The sequence below is a fragment of the Babylonia areolata genome, chromosome 18, assembly GCF_041734735.1.
Source record: "Babylonia areolata isolate BAREFJ2019XMU chromosome 18, ASM4173473v1, whole genome shotgun sequence".
NCBI classification, from domain to species: Eukaryota; Metazoa; Mollusca; class Gastropoda; order Neogastropoda; family Buccinidae; genus Babylonia; species Babylonia areolata.
Genome location: NC_134893.1, coordinates 69,781,174 through 69,803,079, shown reverse-complemented (window position 1 = coordinate 69,803,079; position 21,906 = coordinate 69,781,174). Strand labels below are relative to the sequence as shown.

Below are 21,906 nucleotides of genomic sequence, written 5' to 3'. Positions count from 1 at the left end.
AGTATTTCCACACAAATAATAACTTTCTGCTAATCACTTACAAAGAACTTTCCATCAGAAACCATGAACATCATTATCATACTGATACTGTACTCGTCATTATTATAGTCATAATCATACTATCATCACTCTTGGAGCAAACAATCAAACTTTTATGAAATTGCACATGAAAATTACTAGCTTTCAGCTCACCCTTGATGGAATACCTCATTAACTCTCAAGTCTCAAGCACATCAAAAAAATAATAATAAAAAATTAAAAAAATTAAAAAAAACAAGTACTGGCATCAACACACATTCAAATTCACAGAGCACATACTCGATAAACAATTTAGATGAATTCAGCTAGAACACTACAAGTATTATATCAAGTATATATCTCTCACGTTTACATGAAGAGCAACACAGTTTTCATTTCTCTTTTTTTTTTTTCTCTCTCTCTCTCTCCAAAATATGGTCAGTGAATAATGAGAATGGTAGTTCCCCCATCTGACCTCTCCCCCCACCCATACTCCCCCAAAAACCCTCCCTGTCAACAAAAAAAAGTCATGACTGTGTGCATAAAAAAGGAGAGAAAAAAAAACACACACACAAAAAAAAACTCATTTGGCAATTTGTGGAGACACCCATTTGTGGAGACACTCATTTGTGGAGACACCCATCGCTCGTAAAAAGACACCAACCACCTGTGAACTTTCCTCCGTGCGATCACATGCTGTTAAAAAAACTGTAAAAAGAAGTACGCACGACCAACACAGAAAAGGTATGTAACACCACCTCCTCCACCTCTTCCTCCTCCTCCTCCTCCTCCACAAAACACAATGAACACAAGGCGGCTGGTAAAGAGTTACTGTTAAGTGTTTGGCAGGTAAAGAGTTAAAAGAGTACAAAAGCAAAATGTGGTTGTAACAGGGATAGGAAGGTCTGTACAGCCGAGGAGGAGGCGGCACAATCAAGGAACAGTAGCAAACTTCTTTCGTCGTCCCCCTCTCTCTCTGTGTACAGCTGAAGAGTCCACACAATCAAGAAATGGCAGACATTTTCACCCAAGTCCGCAAACGGCAGATTTCTTCAGCTGTCTCTCTCCGCAGCTGACAAAGTCCCCCGTAAAATCAAGAAATGGAAGATTTTTTTTTTTTTTTTCCCCCTGTATGATCAAGAAGCAACAGACTTTTTCGGACGTCCTCTCTTTTTCTTCAGCACTGTCGTTGTCTCCGATGTGGACTGAGGGGACGTCGCCGCAAGCGGCAGTACGTTGTCTGCTGGACACAACACAGTATGCAGTAATTAACCCCTTGACTTTCTGAAGCTATCTGTAACTTTTGCACACACAATAAACTTTTTTTTTTCTTAAATTGCCACCCTCATAAAACAGAAAAACAAAATCAAAAAAATTAAAATGTTGTCCAAATGTATATATAAAAGTATATGCTTTACTGTTACAGTGAAAGACTATGGAAAGAGAATGCAATTATCACATTATAAATGCTGAAAGGATGTTTCAACTCATCTTGGGAAATCAAAAGATAACCCAGATTTTTCAGAAGAAAAAAAACACACTAATTCATTCCTTCACTCATATCTTCATTCCTTCACTCATTCTTTCATTCATTCATTCATTCCTTCATTCAACTGTTCATTTATTTCTTCCCTCCTTCCTTCCCTCATTCTTTCATTCCTTCCATTGTTCATTCATTCAATCACTCATTTCTTCATTCATTCGTTCCTTCCTTCCTTCATTCACTCATTCTTTCATTCCTTCAATCATTCACTCACTCATTCTTTAATTCCTTCAATCATTCATTCATTCATTCATTCTCATACATTAATTCATTCACTCATTCATTCCTTCATAAACTCATTCCTTCATTCAATTGCTAATTCACTTACTCATTCATTCAATCGTTCATTAACTCATTCCTTCATACACTCCTCCCTTCATACATCCACTCATTCTTTCATTCCTTCCTTCCTTCATTCACTCCTTCCATCCTTCCTTCGTTCCTTCCACTGACCGACGACTGACTGTTGCAGGGAAACCTCCAGCAGCACCATGGTGGTGGGATGTGCCGAGGGGCAGAAGGCGCTGAACACCGACACGCCATATGCCCCCTCCCCCTCTCCCTCCACGCCCCCCACCACACCCTCACCACCGCTGCTGCCACTGCCACCACCACCTCCACCACGACAGCCGCCGCCACTACCCCTGAGCAAGGCGAGGATGGCATCACATTTGCTGCTGTAGAGGTTTCCGAGGGGGACAAGGGCCAAAAGGCTGACGAGGCCTCGCGTTCGGAAGAACCTGTGTGGCAGAAGAAACAGTTAGCTTGCAGGGTGGGATCAGACGTTTCATGTTCGTCAGTTTCAGTTTCAGTTTACTTCAGACAAATCAGGAAATTTGGTGGGAGCATGTTGAATTTGGTAGGAACACTCAGTCTCTGAGCCACATCAGCAAACATATAATATCACAAGCTTTCTGCAGGAAAGAGGAAGAGAGGCCGGCCTAGGTACTCCGGAACTTAAGCATAACCACTTCCTCACCTCTCCCCCCTCAACCCCCCACACACACACACACACCTCCACCTCCACACCCACCTGTAACACGCCTTCTGCAGGTACTCCTGGAAGTTGAGCGTGAACACCTCCACGGGCTGGAACACCAGGAGGGGCACCACCCGGTGAACCGCCTCCCCACCGACCACCCCCTCCACCAACGTCGCCCCCGCCCCCGCCCCCTCAGCCTTCTCCCTCAGGGCCGCGGCCAGACGGAAGAAGGCCTCGTTGGCCGGCGAGGCCGAGCGGTCGAGCAGGAGGTCATCGGCCGGGAGGACGGTTACCTCGGTGACGGGGTTGACGCGGGTCAGCCAAGCCTTGAGAGCCAGGGCCTCCGTATGTGCGGCCGCCCGCTGCTGGCTGGGGCTGAGGGGGAAGGTGGCCGCCTCCATGTCTTTGGTCCACCTGGGAAGGGCACAAAGCTCTGTTCATTTGTATTTTGTATTTCTTTTTTTATCACAACAGATTTCTCTGAGTGAAATTCGGGCTGCTCTCCCCAGGGAGAGTGCGTCGCTACACTACAGCGCCACCCATTTTTTTGTATTTTTGCCTGCCTGCAGTTTTATTTGTTTTTCCTATCGAAATGGATTTTTGTACAGAAATTTCCCAGGAACAACCCTTTTGTTGCCATGGGTTCTTTTACATGTGCTAAGTGCATGCTGCACAAGGGACCTCGCTTTATCGTCTCATCCAAATGACTAGCGTCCAGACCACCACTCAAGGTCTAGTGGAGGGGGAGAAAATATCGGCGGCTGAGCCGTGATTCAAACCAGATTCTCTCGCTTCCTAGGCGGACACATATCCTCTAGACCATCACTCCACGTTTCTAGTCCCAGCTAAGATTTGTGTGTGTGTGTGTGTGTGTGTGTGTGTATGTGTGCGTGCTTCCACTCCCCACATAACCCCACCCCACTTTCTTTTTTCTTTTGGGGGGGGGGGGGGGGGGGCACTTTCTACTACCCCAGGTGCAAGGTGTCTTTTTGGGTGTGTTTTTTTCAGTTTCGTTTTGCGGTTTGGTTTGGTTTGTTTCTTTGTGCTGTTCACAAACACACTGTTCCCCATACCCAAACACACTGTTCGCCATACCCAAACACACTGTTCGCCCTACCCAAACACACTGTTCCCCACACCCAAACACACTGTTCGCCCTACCCAAACACACTGTTCCCCACACCCAAACACACTGTTCCCCTTCCCTCTACCTAAACACACTGTTCCACACACCCAAACACACTGTTCCCCCTATCCAAACACACTGTTCCCCACACCCAAACACACTGTTCCCCCTATCCAAACACACACTGTTCCCCACACCCAAACACACTGTCCCCCCTATCCAAACACACTGTCCCCCCTATCCAAACACAGTTCCCCCTATCCAAACACACTGTTCCCCACACCCAAACACACTGTTCCCCACACCCAAACACACTGTTCCCCCTATCCAAACACACTGTTCCCCACACCCAAACACACTGTTCCCCCTATCCAAACACATTGTTCCCCACACCCAAACACACTGTTCCCCCTATCCAAACACACTGTTCCCCATACCCAAACACAGTTCCCCCTATCCAAACACACTGTTCCCCACACCCAAACACAGTTCCCCCTATCCAAACACACTGTTCCCCACACCCAAACACACTGTTCCCCCTATCCAAACACACTGTTCCCCATACCCAAACACACTGTTCCCCCTATCCAAACACACTGTTCGCCACACCAAAACACTCTGTTCCCCACACCCAAACACACTGTTCCCCATACCCAAACACACTGTTCGCCATACCCAAACACTCTGTTCCCCATACCCAAACACACCGTTCCCCAGCCATACCCAAACACACCGTTCCCCAGCCATACCCAAACACACTGTTCCCCATACCCAAACACACTGTTCCCCACACCAAAAAACACTCTTCCCCATACCCAAACACTGTTCCCCACACCCAAACACTGTTCCCAACACCCAAACACACTGTTTGCCATACCCAAACACTGTTCTCCACACCACTGTTCGCCACACCCAAACACACTGTTCGCCATACCCAAACACACTGTTCCCCACACCCAAACACTGTTCTCCACACCCAAACACACTGTTCCCCACACCCAAACACTGTTCCCCATACCCAAACACACTGTTCCCCACACCCAAACACACTGTTTGCCCTACCCAAACACACTGTTCCCCACACCCAAACACACTGTTCCCCACACCCAAACACACTGTTCCCCATACCCAAACACACTGTTCCCCACACCAAAAAACACTCTTCCCCATACCCAAACACTGTTCCCAACACCCAAACACACTGTTTGCCATACCCAAACACTGTTCTCCACACCACTGTTCGCCACACCCAAACACACTGTTCCCCATACCCAAACACACTGTTCCCCACACCCAAACACTGTTCTCCACACCCAAACACACTGTTCCCCACACCCAAACACACTGTTCGCCATACCCAAACACACTGTTCCCCACACCCAAACACTGTTCCCCACACCCAAACACACTGTTCCCCACACCCAAACACTGTTCCCCATACCCAAACACACTGTTCCCCACACCCAAACACACTGTTTGCCCTACCCAAACACACTGTTCCCCACACCCAAACACACTGTTCCCCACACCCAAACACACTGTTCCCCACACCCAAACACACTGTTCCCCTATACCCAAACACTGTTCCCCACACCCATACCCAAACACACTGTTCCCCACACCCTAACACCCAAACACACTGTTCCCCACACCCAAACACACTGTTCCCCACACCCAAACACACTGTTCCCCACACCCAAACACACTGTTCCCCACACCCAAACACACTGTTCCCCACACCCACACACACTGTTCTCCACACCCAAACACACTATTCCCCACACCCAAACACACTGTTCCCCACACCCAAACATTGTTCCCCATACCCAAACACACTCTTCTCCTACACCCAAACACTGTTCCCCATACCCAAAAACACTGTTCCCCACACCCAAACACACTGTTCCCCACACCCAAACATTGTTCCCCATACCCAAACACACTCTTCTCCTACACCCAAACACTGTTCCCCATACCCAAAAACACTGTTCCCCACACCCAAACACACTGTTCCCCACACCCAAACACACCGTTGCCCACACCCAAACACACCGTTGCCCACACCCAAACACACCGTTGCCCACACCCAAACACACCGTTCCCCGACACCTGAACACACTGTTCCCAACACCCAAACACACTTCCCCACACCCAAACACACTGTTCCCCACACCAAAACACACACCCAAACACACTCTTCCCCACACCCAAACACACTGTCCTCCCACACCCAAACACACTGTTCCCCACACCCAAACACACTGTTCCCCACACCCAAACACACTGTTCCCCCTATCCAAACACACTGTTCCCCACACCCAAACACACTGTTCCCCCTATCCAAACACACTGTTCCCCACACCCAAACACACTGTTCCCCCTATCCAAACACACTGTTCCCCATACCCAAACACAGTTCCCCCTATCCAAACACACTGTTCCCCACATCCGAAAACACTGTTCCCCACACCCGAACACTCTGTTCCCCACACCCAAACACACTGTTCCCCACACCCAAACACACTGTTCCCCACACCCAAACACACTGTTCCCCATACCCAAACACTCTGTTCCCCATACCCAAACACACTGTTCCCCAGCCATACCCAAACACACTGTTCGCCACACCCAAACACTGTTCCCAATACCCAAAAACACTGTTCCCCACACCAAAAAACACTCTTCCCCATACCCAAACACTGTTCTCCACACCACTGTTCCCCATACCCAAACGCACTGTTCGCCACACCCAAACACTGTTCTCCACACCCAAACACACTGTTTGCCATACCCAAACACTGTTCTCCACACCACTGTTCCCCATACCCAAACGCACTGTTCCCCACACCCAAACACACTGTTCCCCACACCCAAACACACTGTTCCCCACACCCAAACACACTGTTCCCCACACCCAAACACTGTTCCCCACACCCAAACACACTGTTCCCCTATACCCAAACACACTGTTCGCCCTACCCAAACACACTGTTCCCCACACCCAAACACACTGTTCCCCTATACCCAAACACACTGTTCCCCACACCCATACCCAAACACACTGTTTGCCCTACCCCAACACACAGTTCCCCACACCCTAACACACAAACACACTGTTCCCCTATACCCAAACACTGTTCCCCACACCCATACCCAAACACACTGTTTGCCCTACCCAAACACACTGTTCCCCACACCCAAACACACTGTTCCCCACACCCAAACACACTGTTCCCCACACCCTAACACCCAAACACACTGTTCCCCTATACCCAAACACACTGTTCCCCACACCCAAACACTGTTCCCCACACCCAAACACTGTTCCCCATACCCAAACACTGTTCCCCACACCTAAACACACTGTTCCCCACACCCAAACACACTGTTCCCCACACCCAAACACTGTTCTCCATACCCAAACACTGTTCCCCACACCCAAACACACTATTCCCCACACCCAAACACACTGTTCGCCATACCCAAACACACTGTTCCCCATACCCAAACACACTGTTCCCCATACCCAAAAACACTGTTCCCCATACCCAAAAACACTGTTCCCCACACCCAAACACACTGTTCCCCACACCCAAACACACTGTTTGCCCTACCCAAACACACTGTTCCCCACACCCAAACAAACTGTTCGCCATACCCAAACACTGTTCCCCATACCCAAACACACTGTTCCCCACACCCAAACACACTGTTCCCCACACCCAAACACACTGTTCCCCTATACCCAAACACTGTTCCCCACACCCATACCCAAACACACTGTTTCCCTACCCAAACACACTGTTCCCCACACCCAAACACACAGTTCCCCACACCTTAACACCCAAACACACTGTTCCCCACACCCTAACACCCAAACACACTGTTCCCCAAACACAAACACACTGTTCCCCCACACCCAAACACTGTTCCCCACACCCAAACACTGTTCCCCACACCCAAACACACTGTTCCCCACACCCAAACACACACCCAAACACACTGTTCCCCACACCCAAACACACTGTTCCCCCCACCCAAACACACACCCAAACACACTCTTCCCCACACCCAAACACACTGTTCCCCCACACCCAAACACACTCCTCCCCACACCCAAACACACTGTTCCCCTATACCCAAACACACTGTTCCCCCACACCCAAACACACTGTTCCCCACACCCAAACACACTGTTCCCCTATACCCAAACACACTCTTCCCCTATACCCTAACAGACTATTCCCCCACACCTAAACACACTGTTCCCCTACACCCAAACACACTGTTCCCCTATACCCAAACACACTGTTCCCCCACACCCAAACACACTGTTCCCCCACACCCAAACACACTGTTCCCCCACACCCAAACACACTGTTCCCCCACACCCAAACACACTGTTCCCCCACACCCAAAAACACTTTTCTCCATACCCAAACACTGTTCCCCATACCCAAACGCACTGTTCCCCACACCAAAAAACACTTTTCTCCATACCCAAACACTGTTCCCCATACCCAAACGCACTGTTCCCCACACCCAAACACTGTTCCCCACACCCAAACACACTGTTCCCCACACCCAAACCCAAACACACTGTTCCCCACACCCAAACCCTGTTCCCCACACCCAAACCCTGTTCCCCACACCCAAACACACTGTTCCCCCATACCCAAACACACTGTTCCCCTATACCCAAACACACTGTTCCCCACACCCACACCCACACACTGTTCCCCACACCCAAACACAATGTTCCCCACACCCAAACGCACTGTTCCCCACACCCAAACACTGTTCCCCACACCCAAACACACTGTTCGCCATACCCAAACACACTGTTCCCCCACACCCAAACACACTGTTCCCCACACCCAAACACACTGTTTGCCATACCAACACACTGTTCCCCACACCCAAACACACTGTTCCCCATACCCAAACACACTGTTCCCCCACACCCAAACACACCGTTCGCCGTACCCAAACACACCGTTCCCCTATACCCAAACACACCGTTCCCCTATACCCAAACACACTGTTCCCCACACCCAAACACACTGTTGCCAACACCCAAACACACTGTTGCCAATACCCAAACACACTGTTGCCAACACCCAAACACACTGTTGCCAACACCCAAACACACTGTTCTCCACACCCAAACACACAGTCCCCCACACCCAAACACTCTTCCCCCACACCCAAACACAGTGTTCCCCTATACCCAAACACACTGTTCCCCCACACCCAAACACACTGTTCCCCATACCCAAACACACTGTTCCCCCACACCCAAACACACTGTTCCCCCTACCCAAACACACTGTTCCCCTATACCCAAACACACTGTAGCCAACACCCAAACACACTGTTCCCCATACCCAAACACACTGTTCCCCACACCCAAACACTGTTCCCCCACACCCAAACAGACTGTTCCCCTATACCCAAACACACTGTTTGGGTGTTGGCAACAGTGTGTTTGGGTGTGGGGGAACAGTGTGTTTGGGTGTGGGGAACAGTGTGTTTGGGTATAGGGGAACAGTGTGTTTGGGTATAGGGGAACAGTCTGTGGGTGTGGGGGAACAGTCTGTGGGTATAGGGGAACAGTCTGTGGGTGTGGGGGAACAGTGTGTTTTGGTGTTGGCAACAGTGTGTTTGGGTATAGGGGAACAGTGTGTTTGGGTAGGGGGAACAGGGAACAGTGTGTTTGGGTAGGGGGAACAGTGTGTTTGGGTAGGGGGAACAGTGTGTTTGGGTGTTGGCAACAGTGTGTTTGGGTGTTGGCAACAGTGTGTTTGGGTGTGGGGGAACAGTCTGTTTGGGTGTGGGGGAACAGTGTGTTTGGGTGTTGGCAACAGTGTGTTTGGGTGTGGGGGAACAGTCTGTTTGGGTGTGGGGGAACAGTGTGTTTGGGTATAGGGGAACAGTGTGTTTGGGTGTTGGCAACAGTGTGTTTGGGTATAGGGCAACAGTGTGTTTGGGTGTGGGGGAACAGTGGGTTTGGGTGTGGGGGAACAGTGGGTGTGGGTGTGGGGGAACAGTGTGTTTGGGTATGGGGGAACAGTGTGTTTGGGTGTGGGGGAACACACTCTTCCCCACACCCAAACACTGTTCCCCACACCCAAACACACTGTTCCACACACCCAAACACACTGTTCCCCATACCCAAACACACTGTTCCCCTATACCCAAACACACTGTTGCCAACACCCAAACACACTGTTCCCCACACCCAAACACACTCTTCCCCTACACCCAAACACACTGTTCCCCACACCCAAACACACTGTCCCCCACACCCAAACACACACCCAAACACACTCTTCCCCACACCCAAACACACTGTTCCCCCATACCCAAACACACTGTTCCCCCATACCCAAACACACTGTTCCCCCACACCCAAACACTGTTCCCCACACCCAAACACACTGTCCCCCCACACCCAAACACACTGTTCGCACTCTTCCCCACACCCAAACACACTGTCCCCCCACACCCAAACACACTGTTCGCACTCTTCCCCACACCCAAACACACTGTTCCCCCACACCCAAACATACTGTTCCCCCTACCCAAACACACTGTTCCCCTATACCCAAACACACTGTTCCCCCACACCCAAACACACCAAACACACTGTCCCCCCACACCCAAACACTGTTCCCCCTATCCAAATTGTTCCCCCTATCCAAACACACTGTTCCCCACACCCAAACACACTGTTCCCCCTACCCAAACACACTGTTCCCCCTATCCAAACTGTTCCCCCTATCCAAACACACTGTTCCCCATACCCAAACACAGGACAGGACAGCAAAGCAAACCAACAGAACAAACAATAGCCGAATGGTTAAAGCGCTGGACTTTCAATCTGAGGGTCCTGGGTTCGAATCTCAGTGCACCTGGTGGGTAAAGGGTGGAGATTTTTCTGATCTCCCAAGCCAACATATGTGCAGACCTGCTAGTGCCTGAACCCCCTTTGTGTGTATGCTCATGCATTAGATCAAATACGCACGTTAAAGATCCTGTAATCCATGTCGGCGTTCGGTGGGTTAAAACAAGAATATACCCAGCATGCACACCCCCAAAAACCAAGTATGGCTGCCTACATGGCGGGGTAAATAAATAAAAAAAAGTCATACACGTAAAATGTTGCGTGTCTGAGTGTGTATGTGTGTGCATCTGAAATCTGATTGAATGACACAGGAAACGAATGATGAGCGCCCAGTGGAAGCCGTCAGTCGGCTCTGCCCAGGTATGCAGCCTGTGGTGCAAATGTCCCCCGTGTTTGTAAAGCGCTTAGAGCTTGGTCTCTGACCGAGGATGGGCGCTATATAAGTATCCACATCAATCAATCAAACGCACAGTTCCCCCCCCTTACCCAAACAGTCCACGGAAGGCCTGGATGTTGGCCATCACATGACTGCTCAGCCTGAAGCGACGCACTGCCAGCGCCAATGTGGCCACATCCCCGGCCCCTCGCACCATGTGCACCATGGGAAGGGCGGCCGCGCTGGCCTCAAGGCCAGCCGACATGGCCGCCTCAATGTCCCGCCGCGCCTTGTCCTCGCTCACTGTCTGGAAGATCTGTGCCTGGAAAACCAGCATGCACCAGCCAAGCTGCCACCTTCAGCTTCAGTTCAGCGTTGTTATAACTTTTCGGTTATCTTATTTTACTTGTTTTCTTCCTATTTTCCCTCAGTGGTAGAATGGTTAACAACATACAACAACGCACAACAAATAACAAAACCACGGGAAAATAAGCTGGAAAAGGTGGTCAAATCAAAAATTGATATAAACGCCAAGTAAAATCCATGATGATGGACGGTGAGTTGTCAACCTCAGAGACAGGCGCGATAGCCGAGTGGTTAAAGCGTTGGACTTTCAATCTGAGGGTCCCGGGTTTGAATCACGGTGACGGCGCCTGGTGGGTAAAGGGTGGAGATTTTTTCTATCTCCCAGGTCAACATATGTGCAGACCTGCCAGTGCCTGAACCCCCTTCGTGTGTATACGCAAGCAGAAGATCAAATACGCACATTAAAAATCCTGTAATCCATGCCAGCGTTCGGTGGGTTATGGAAACGAGAACATACCTAGCATGCACACCCCCGAAAGCGGAGTATGGCTGCCTACATGGCGGGTTAAAAACGGTCATACACGTAAAAGCCCACTCACGTATACACGAGTGAACGTGAGAGTTGCAGACCACGAACGCAGAAGAAGAAGAGAGTTAACCTCAGAATCAAACATATGTGGCCATGCTCATGAGTTGCAAAACATAATATAGCTATATCAATATCATAACTGCAATAGATAATGAAGCCTAAATTTCTTCCCATACAGAAAAAAGCAAAACTATATCACTATCACAAGTGCATAGATAATGAAGCCTAAATTTCTTCCCATACAGAAAAAAACAAAACTATATCACTATCCCAAGTGTGTAGATAATGAAGCCTGAATTTCTCCCCATACTGAATGAAATCAAAACCAAAAAACAAGGAAAAATGCAACTGAGGATAATATGAAATGACACTGATGGACACTGGTGTTGATGTGCCTAAAACTGTGAATGCCGCAACAGTTTATGACAGAGATTAATAATCTCAATATGATTTGGTTAGTGGAATATACACTGTTGTAACAGAAGAAAAAAGTACTGAAAAACAGGTGAGAGGAAAGGATAAGGGAGGAAAGAAAAGTCAGGGGGGGAGGTTTCGGGCGAGGGGGGGAGGTTTCGGGCGGGGGGGGGGGCACCTTGGGGCAGGGGGTGGGGGGGGACTGTTTGTTCCCAAGTTCGGGTTTTCATTCTGCTTTGTTTGACGACACAGCCTCACCATACTGAGCAACACTGCCGCCACTTGACTGTGAAAACCTGAGCATATTCTCATCATCCAGAGACATATAACGTTTTCTTGATATCATCAAAGAAAAAGTGTCCTTGCCCACACTGTTATTTCAAAATGTTTTCATGACACCTTTCTCGTTTCCTGTCCATTTGCAGGTAACTGTATAACACCACAAAAAAAACAAAAAAAAAAATACAATACATAAAATAAAAACACATGATGATGGATAAATGCAGAAACTGTGGAGATGGATGACGGAAGGAATTCCATTTTTAAATGCAAATAAACTTCTTCTTCTTATTATTATTATTATTATTCAACTCTTTCACTGCCATAGGTGACTTTAGTTGACTAGACAACACACCACCATAAGACTGACATTTGTCAACATCGAGGGGTCATGTTGATAAAGACCGTTTTTCACATTGTAACAAAGCTCGACAGCTGCAGCCAGTTTCTGGCAACGTCAACAATGACTAACCTTTGCCCCCTGACCGAGTGAATGAGTCCACAGTGTTGTTTTGACATGAACCAAAGCCTGTGACCGACAGCATCGTTTCTAAAATATCTGGTGCTGGGGGGAGTGTTTCTCACAGAGAAACTTGGTGGTGAAAGAGCTAGAGGAAAGTGCAGCACACAGGTAAGAAAAGACTGCACAGAAGGCACAGAGAGGGAGGCCCACGGCCACACTCACTCACTGGCTGACTGACTCACCTGTGCGACCAGGTAGTTGTTCAGTTTGGAGGCCAGGCAGTCCCCATCAAACAGCAGGTCCAGTACGGCCTCGCCATCGTCTTTTCTGTCCATTGTTTGCACAAACACACACACACACACACACACACACACACCATGCGCACACATACACACCATGCGCGCGCACACCGCATACACAAAAACACACACAAACATGCATGCACACACACACAAACATGCACCCACACACACACAAACATGCGTACAGACACACCACACACACACACACACACACAAACATGTGCAAACACACACACACACATAACATGCGCACAGACACAGCATACACACACACACACACACACACACACACACAAACATGCGCACACACAAACACACACATAACATGCGCACAGACACAACATGCGCACACACACAAACACATGCACGCACACACACATTGCATACACATGCACGCACACACACACACACACACACACACACACACACAAATGTCAGACTTCACAAGACATGCAACATATATTCTATTGTGCTGTGTTGAGCTACATTGCATTGATTTTGTATCATTTAGTATTCTATTGCATTGCATCGCACTGTACTGTACTGCATTGTATTGTACAGTACTGTATGCCTTGCGTTGCATTGTACTGCAGTGCACTTTGCTGTAAAGTATTGTACTGAACTGCGTTACTGCATTGTGTTGCAATGCATTGCACTGAATTATTCTATTCTCTAATGGAGCACTGCAAAGTGCTGTGTTGTGTTGTACTTTTCTCCAAGTCCCCCCCAACTTCCAGTTCCAACTCGGTGTAGTGTAGTGTAGTGTAGTGTAGTGTAGTATAGCGGAGTGTAGGTAGCGTAGTGGAGCGGAGTGGAGTGGAGTGTAGCATAATGTAGTGGAGTGTAGAGTACTGTAGTCCATTGCAGTGCAGTGCAGTGTAGTGTAGTTTGTGAAGTGTAGTGTAGTGCAGTGTAGTTTGTGAAATGTAGTGTAGTGTAGTTAGTGAAATGTAGTGTAGTGCTGTGCACTGCATTGCAGTGCAGTGCAGTGCAGTGCAGTGTAGTGTAGTGTAGTGTAATGTAGTGCAGTCCAGAGCAGTGCACTGTAGTGTAGTGTGGTGTAGTGTTGTGTAGTGGACTGAAGTGGAGTGGAGTGCAGTGTTGTGCAGTGCAGTGCAGTGTTGTGTAGCGTACTGTGGTGCAGTCTATTGTAGTGTAATGTAGTGCAGTGCAGTGCAGTGCAGTGTTGTGTAGCGTAGCGTAGTGTAGTGGAGTGCAGTGCAGTGCACTGCAGTGTAGTGCAGTGCAGTGTTGTGCAGTGCAATGCGGTTTTGTGTACTAGACTGTATTGCACGGTTTATAACTGCACAGTATTCTACTGTATCATACTGCATTGTAATAATACTGCTTTGCAATGTTATACTAATTGTATTGCACTGCTGTGCACTGTACTGCGTTACATTGCATAGTACTACATTACACTGTATTGCATTACATTGCAGTGTACCGCATATCACATCACATCGCATCTATCCTACTTCCCCGCCGCACGCCCCCATCCCCACCCCTGTCCCACACAACTCACCCCAGCTCGCGGACCAGATCCAACAGGAAGAGCAGCATCAGCTGCCGGCACGGCAGCGTCTTCATCGTCACCGTCTGCCACACCACCACCTCCACCTCCTCACCCTCCTCCCTAACACCCCTACTTCCCCCTGCTGCACCCACTGTCTTTGTCGTTGTCGCTGATGTCGTTGTTGTTGTCGTCGTCGATGTTCTTGTTGTTCTCAGCCAGTCCCTTGCCGCTTCCGTCACCTGGCTCTCCTGTGACTGGAACTCCTCCATGTCAGCAGGGATCAGCAAGACGCAGTCTGCAGTGATAACAGTTTCAGTTTCAGTTTCAGCTTCTCAAGGAGGTGTCGCTGCGTTCAGACAAATCCATATATATGCTACTTGGCAGATGCCTGACCAGCAGCATAACCCAACCCGCTTTATCCTGCCTTGAGTGCATGCTTTTTATTATCTTTGTGTATTTGTATTTGTATTCCTTTTTATCACAACAGATTTCTCTGTGTGAAATTCGGGCTGCTCTCCCCAGGGAGAGCGCGTCGCTACACTACAGCGCCACCCATTTTTTTGTATTTTTTCCTGCGTGCAGTTTTAATTGTTTTTCCTGTCAAAGTGGATTTTTCTACAGAATTTTGCCAGGAACAACCCTTTTGTTGCCGTGGGTTCTTTTACGTGCGCTAAGTGCATGCTGCACACGGGACCTCGGTTTATCGTCTCATCCGAATGACTTGCGTCCAGACCACCACTCAAGGTCTAATGGAGGGGGAGAAAATATCGGCGGCTGAGCCGTGATTCGAACCAGCGCCCTCAGATTCTCTCGCTTCCTAGGCGGACGCGTTACCTCTAGGCCATCACTCCACTGTGTACCTATCAGAGTGGATTTCTTCTGCAGAATTTTGCCAGTGGACAACACTCTCGTTGCCGTGGGTTCTTTTTTCAGTGCTCCAAGTGCGTGCTGTACATGGGACCTCGGTTTATCGTCTCATCCAAAGGACTGGACGCTCAGTTTGATTTTCCAGTCAAACTTGGGAGAAAGGGCGAGAGCGGGATTAGAACCCACGCCTTCACAGACTCTGTATACTGGCAGCTGAGCTTCTTAACTCTCTCCTTACGGATGGCGAAAGAGACGACGTTAACAGCGTTTCACGCCAATTACCATCATCAAAATATTGCAAGTGGAAGGCTCTGATACTGAAGAGGTGAATGTTGACAAAGAATACCACAATTCTGACAACGAAAGCTAAAGGTTGGGTCATTCAGACACTCACTGGACATCCGAGGGGTCTGTGTAGAGGAGAAGAGAGGACTGGCCGTACTGAGTGAGTTAAGGCCAGACACGGTAGTGAAATTTTGACCAAAATCATGATTTTTTTGTGATTTTCGTTTTTTCGCATAATTTGCTTCTTCAACGTCTAATCTTTATAGTCCGTTTCACCTGGGTACTATATTCACTTAAATAAAGCTTCAAACTGCATCAACATGTGTGATTTCTTGTGAGTACAAGCACATCTCTTTCTTTTCCTGTTTTCTCAGTTTTGTGTTTTGTCCTCATAATACCATTTTTTCAAAATGCTAATCCTCAAAAAATTTAAAAGATAGCATGTTCAAACTTGGTACTTTCTTTCTTTATGTATTCAGCTTTATTATAGTGCAGTGGTTTGTTTTGTACTAGTAAAAGAATGAATATACACTCATTTGAAAAAAATTATGTCAAGGAATTTATACACATTTCAACAAAAAAATAATAATAAATGTATTTATTCAAATTCCAAAATACCACTGCACCATAATAAAGAATAAATACAAATAAATCAAATAAAACAAACAGAAATCACATATCTATAAAGGTACTGAAGTTCTAAGCTTTTAATTTTTTTGTTTCTCGGCCATTTTGGATTCGTTTCCATGGAAACCGTCACGACAAATTGCACAAAATGACCTTTTTAGACATGTTTAGTCCAATATCTTTTGCATACCATGTCACAGAAAGCCATAAACTTTGCTCTCAGCCGAGAGGACAGTCAGTGTTATTATTATGATGATAATGAAAATGATTTTGATGATGGTAATAACGATGATGATGATGATGATGATGATGATGATACTGATAGTCATAGATTCATAGTGATGAGCGTGATAATACTAATAGATGATGTTATCAATGATAATGATATCTTTTTCACAATAATCATGTTGATGATAATGGTCAAGATGATGAGGCGACTACTACAACAACTACTTCTACTACAAGTACGACTACTACTACTATTAATAACAATAATAATAACAATAACATGAAGAAGAATGATGATGTTAATATGGATGATGTTGATAATAATAAAATTCAATGTTGTATTGCATTGTCTTGCATTGTATTGTATTGTATTGTATTGTATTGTACTGTGTTAAGAAGTAAGAACTCTTTTATCACAACAGATGTCTCTGTGTGAAATTTGGGCTGCTCTCCCCGGGGAGCAGTGTGTCGCTACAATGCAATATCAGATCGTTTGAAAGATCCTGCACATTTCTCTTGGGTTCAAAACGGAAAATTAACAACAACAGAGAGACAGGGCGGAAAATACTTTTGGCATCAAAACATTAAAAAGCATTACAATTCTAAAGAGTTTCCGGAATAAGTAAAGCAGTTTCTATATTGATCTATATCCACTTTCTTTTCTTTTGAATGCGTTTTCAAGAGTGAGTGACTGTGTGTGTTTCTTTGCGTGTCTGTGTGTTTGTTGCTTTTTTTGTTATTGTTGCTGGTGTGTGTGTGTGTGTGTGTGTGTGAGTGTGTGTCTGTGTGTGTGTGTGTCTGTGTGTGTGTCTGTGTGTGTGTCTGCGTGTCTGTGACTCACACATGTGTGTGTCTGAATTATATTTATGTGGCACACCCATGAAACAAGTTTTTTTTTTAAATGAAACCAATCAGTCAGGTGTCGGACCTTTGATCCATTGTGATCAGGTTCAAGACCCCGCTTCAGCAAGACGTCCTTGGGAAAGGCACTTTACTCTAATTTTCATCCCGCTGCACAGGTGTGAATGGGGACCTGACTGGCTGGTGAAGGATAGTTTCAGTTTCAGTTTCAGTAGCTCAAGGAGGCGTCACTGCGTCCGGACAAATCCATATATACGCTACACCACATCTGCCAAGCAGATGCCTGACCAGCGGCGTAGCCCAACGCGCTTAGTCAGGCCTTGAGAAGAATTGGTCGCCCAATAAGGGACACGAACCCTTGACCCTCAGATTAAAAGTCTGATGCTCTACCGACTGAGCTAACCGGGTGCCCCAGTGAAGGATAAAACAGCAGAAGTAAAGAATTGGCCCCTGCCTTCCTATGCTGAGCCCCTAGACTCAGCAGATATTAATTCACTGCCCCGATGGCCATAAAGGGTACGGAACCTTTAACTATATAATCAGGGATCACGTTAACGCATGTTTTTTGCGTATTTGACGCATTTTGATTTTCGCTGACGCATTTTCACAGCGCTCACGCGTAACACTTACGCAAAACAACTTTTACTCCAAGCCGTATCAATGCAACTTTAGGACTGACTTGGCAGCTAGGTTTTTCGATACTGAATCAGACGGTACAAGACAAAGTGTCTGTGCATGCGGAGCACTGCGAGATGCCTACGTGACTCTTAACAGCTACAGCCAATTAACAGAGTACGCGCGCACACAACACTGCTTAGCTGACGAGTTTTGGAACAGAGTGGCGAGAAAGCCTGCAAAGTCGTCATCATGGATTACGACGCAACATATCCTGATTTTGCTGTGCTGGCGAACATTGCATTGACAGTCCCTGTCAGCTCTGTTCCTTGTGAGAGAGGTTTCAGCTGGCAAAATATGATCAAAACTGCTGACCGATCAAGACTGACAGATGCGCATGTGGACACGCTGTTGCGCATTGCAATGGAAGGTCCAGCATTGAGCCAGTGCAACGAACAGATTGTCAGGGCTTGCGGTGAATTTCAGCGCCGACGTGAGCAGCGAAAATAGGTGAGTAAACCTTTGATTTAGTGTCATAGGTCTGACGCAATTCTGACTCTAACTTACGCGTTTTTTTGCCAACTTTGCGTAAGCTGCACGCGTTTTGAAAAAGTCTAGCGCGATCCCTGTATAATACAATACAATCCAACTTTATTCATCCGTTTGGAAATTATATTGTGCATCCACAGGCTCGTCACTCACCATTCACAGTAAGTCCAACACACTCGCAACATGACAAACGCTCGACAAAAGATCAAAACAGCTATGCATAATGCTAAATACACGCAAGCAAGTAACACAACACTGAAAGAAAGACAGAAATTCATCTACTCTCACAGGGTTTCGTGAAATAAAATAAAGTTAGAATAAATCTATGAAATGTCATTCGTATTTGTATTTCTTTTTTTCACAACAGATTTCTCTGCATGAAATTCAGGCTGCTCTCCCCAAGGAGAGCACGTTGCTACACTACAGTGCCACCCTTTTATTGGGGGGGGGTATTTTTTCCTGCGTGCAGTTTTATTTGCTTTTCCTATCGAAGTGGATTTTTCAACAGAATTTGCCAGGAACAACCCTTTTGTTGCTGTGGGTTCTTTTACATGCGCTAAGTGTATGCTGCACACGGGACCTCGGTTTATTGTCTCATCCGAATGACTAGCATCCAGACCAACACTCAAGGTCTAGTGGCGGGGGAGAAAATATCGGCGGCTGAGCCGTGATTCCAACCAGCACACTCAGATTCTCTCACTTCCTAGGCGGATGCGTTACCTCTAGGCCATCACTCCACTTAATCAAATTTTCTTTAAAAATGTAAAAAAAAATTTTTCCCCTTTTTCTTCTTAGACAATGAAATAGCTCCGATTTCTTCACTCCATGCAGGTGTGAACGGGTACCTGACTTTGGCTGATGAAGGATTAAATGGTGAAAGGAAACGACTGGGCCCTTTCCTCCTATGCTGAGCCCTAGACTCAGCAGATATTAATTCACAGCTCTGAAAGCAGTAAGAGGCTATGTCACCTCTAAAGTTTAACAAAAAGGATGACAGAAACTCGGGTACTCTCACAGGGTTTCTTGAAATAAAATAAAGTTAGATTAAATGTTTGAAATATAATTAAATCAAATTTTCAACAACAAAAAATGTAATATTATTTTCCCTTTTTTTTTTCTTAAATGCTAATAAAATAAAAGATAAAAATGAAACAAAACGAAATAACAGAAAGCCTGCTAAGACCAACTACGTCAGTAGTGGAAGAAGGAACTCACCTGGCTCGTGTAGCTCGCACGCGGCGCCTCTCTCCACACCGTCTTTGCTGTTTTTGGCAACAACACTACACTCTTCACCTTCACCTTTGTCACCCCCCACCTCGCTTCTCCTCCGTTTCCTGGAACCGTTTTTCTCAGGAGCAGCCACAGAAGAAGAAGAAGAAGAAGAAGATGATGATGATGATGACGCTCCCTCACAGGGGAGAGCACTGCTGGGTTCAACCGAGGAGGAGGAGGAGGAGGGGGTTGCTTCGTTTGTCGCTTCTTTGCAGGCCTTCCCATCTCTGATCGTACTGAGTGGTGCGTTGTCACTGTCACTGTCCTCTTCCTCCTCCCCCCTCACCTCCTCGCTCGGCTGTTTCACTGCCTTTGGGGACGGTTGAGATTCCTGTTCCTGCTCGGCGCCAGTTTCTGATTTCGCGGCATCTTCAGCGTCTGAAAGAGCAGGACTCCGACTGCGAGAGGTTGGGGAAGCATGACTGTTGAGGACCGAACTCCTCCCCCTCCGCGTTGACTCGTAAACTATCGACCGCCTGCTGACGTTTTGCCGCAATCTGCGCAAGCTGAGTGGTCGGGACGAGGTGTTAGCTCCCTTGGGTGGTGGGGGAGTGGCGGAGGAACTGACAGCCGTTTTTTCAGGGGTGGAATCAGACATTTTTTCGGCAGCATTTTCAGCCGCGTGGGCGTGAAGCACCCGGCCGTTCTCCACACTGACCAGGCGGTCTGTCAGCGCTTTGATCACCTTCATCGGCATCTTGGTCGGCGTGACAACAGGGATGTTGGGCGACTTGTTCTCTACGCTCTCTTCTCCTGGAGACGCCGTGAGGAAGTCTGCGGCAGCGGTGGTGCTCCCATTAGAGCGCCAGCCGTCGGTCAGGTTCTGGTTCGCGCACTCTGACCTCTCCCCCTCCCCCGACTCCCCCTGGTGGCTGGCAGGACACAGCTCTTCAGACAGGCGGTCCAAGAGAGGCTGCGACATGTCGGCTTTGCCTCTGGAAGACGGTGGTGTGTGTGCGGTGACTGGGGGGTGGGGGTGGGTGTGGGTGGTACCTGGCTCCATGGTGGTGGAGGAGGTGACGGAGGGGGAGGAGAGCACCGGGTCCTCCTCCCCCTGCCTGGTGGTGGCGCCACTGTGCTCCGTGCTGCCCACCCCTCCTGCAACAAGGACAACAACATGAGACTTCCTTTTTTTGTGTGTGTGTGTTTGACAGGGTGTGGTGTGGTGCCATGCCCAAATGGTTGCACTGCTGGATTCTTGCCCAGAGTTCTTCTTCTTCTTCTTTCCGTTACACAACCAACATCGACTTGCCGATGACTCTGTCGTGGTTCATGCATGCTGGGTATTTTCGTGTCTCCATGACCCACCGAACACTGACATGGGTTACAGGATCTTTAACATGCGTATTTGATTTTCTGCGTGCGTATACACACGAAGGGGGTTCAGGCACTGGCAGGTCTGCACATATGTTGACCTGGGAGATCGGAAAAATCTCCACCCTTTACCCACCAGGCGCCGTCACCGTGATTCGAACCCGGGACCCTCAGATTGACAGTCCAACACTTTAACCACTCGGCTATTGCGACTCAGTTTGATCCCTCCTTACCATCTCTCCCTCCTCTCCTAAATGATAATACTCAAATGGAAAAATCAATTCTCTTACAAAATGTCTACAATTACAAATATGTGTGACGAAACAGCTCAATCGTACAAGTGAAACATAGGAGGTTCAGCCAACAGTTTCAGTTTCAGTAGCTCAAGGAGGCGTCACTGCGTTCGGACAAATCCATATACGCTACACCACATCTGCCAAGCAGATGCCTGACCAGCAGTGTAGCCC

At 47.7% G+C, this 21,906-nt stretch overlaps 1 protein-coding gene and 1 non-coding gene across 3 annotated transcripts in view; both read right to left on the bottom strand.

Annotated features, from left to right (window-relative positions):
- Window positions 1–544: 544 nt before the first annotated feature.
- The window catches only part of LOC143293036 (uncharacterized), a 37,487-nt gene continuing 16,125 nt past the window's right edge, over window positions 545–21,906 (bottom strand). The window contains exons 7-13 of one of the 2 annotated variants that reach the window (XM_076603861.1): window positions 20,069–21,223; window positions 14,831–15,116; window positions 13,246–13,330; window positions 11,063–11,274; window positions 2,595–2,957; window positions 2,015–2,301; window positions 545–1,261 (exon numbers count right to left, since the gene is read on the bottom strand). In XM_076603861.1, coding sequence (XP_076459976.1) covers window positions 1,155–1,261; window positions 2,015–2,301; window positions 2,595–2,957; window positions 11,063–11,274; window positions 13,246–13,330; window positions 14,831–15,116; window positions 20,069–21,223 — 2,495 coding nt within the window. In that variant the 3' untranslated portion in view covers window positions 545–1,154. The remainder of the gene's footprint in view (window positions 1,262–2,014; window positions 2,302–2,594; window positions 2,958–11,062; window positions 11,275–13,245; window positions 13,331–14,830; window positions 15,117–20,068; window positions 21,224–21,906) is intronic. The other variant, XM_076603863.1, reaches the window with a different exon arrangement.
- On the bottom strand, window positions 18,025–18,097 carry Trnak-uuu (transfer RNA lysine (anticodon UUU)). The gene has a single exon. It is a non-coding gene; the product is annotated as a tRNA-Lys (tRNA).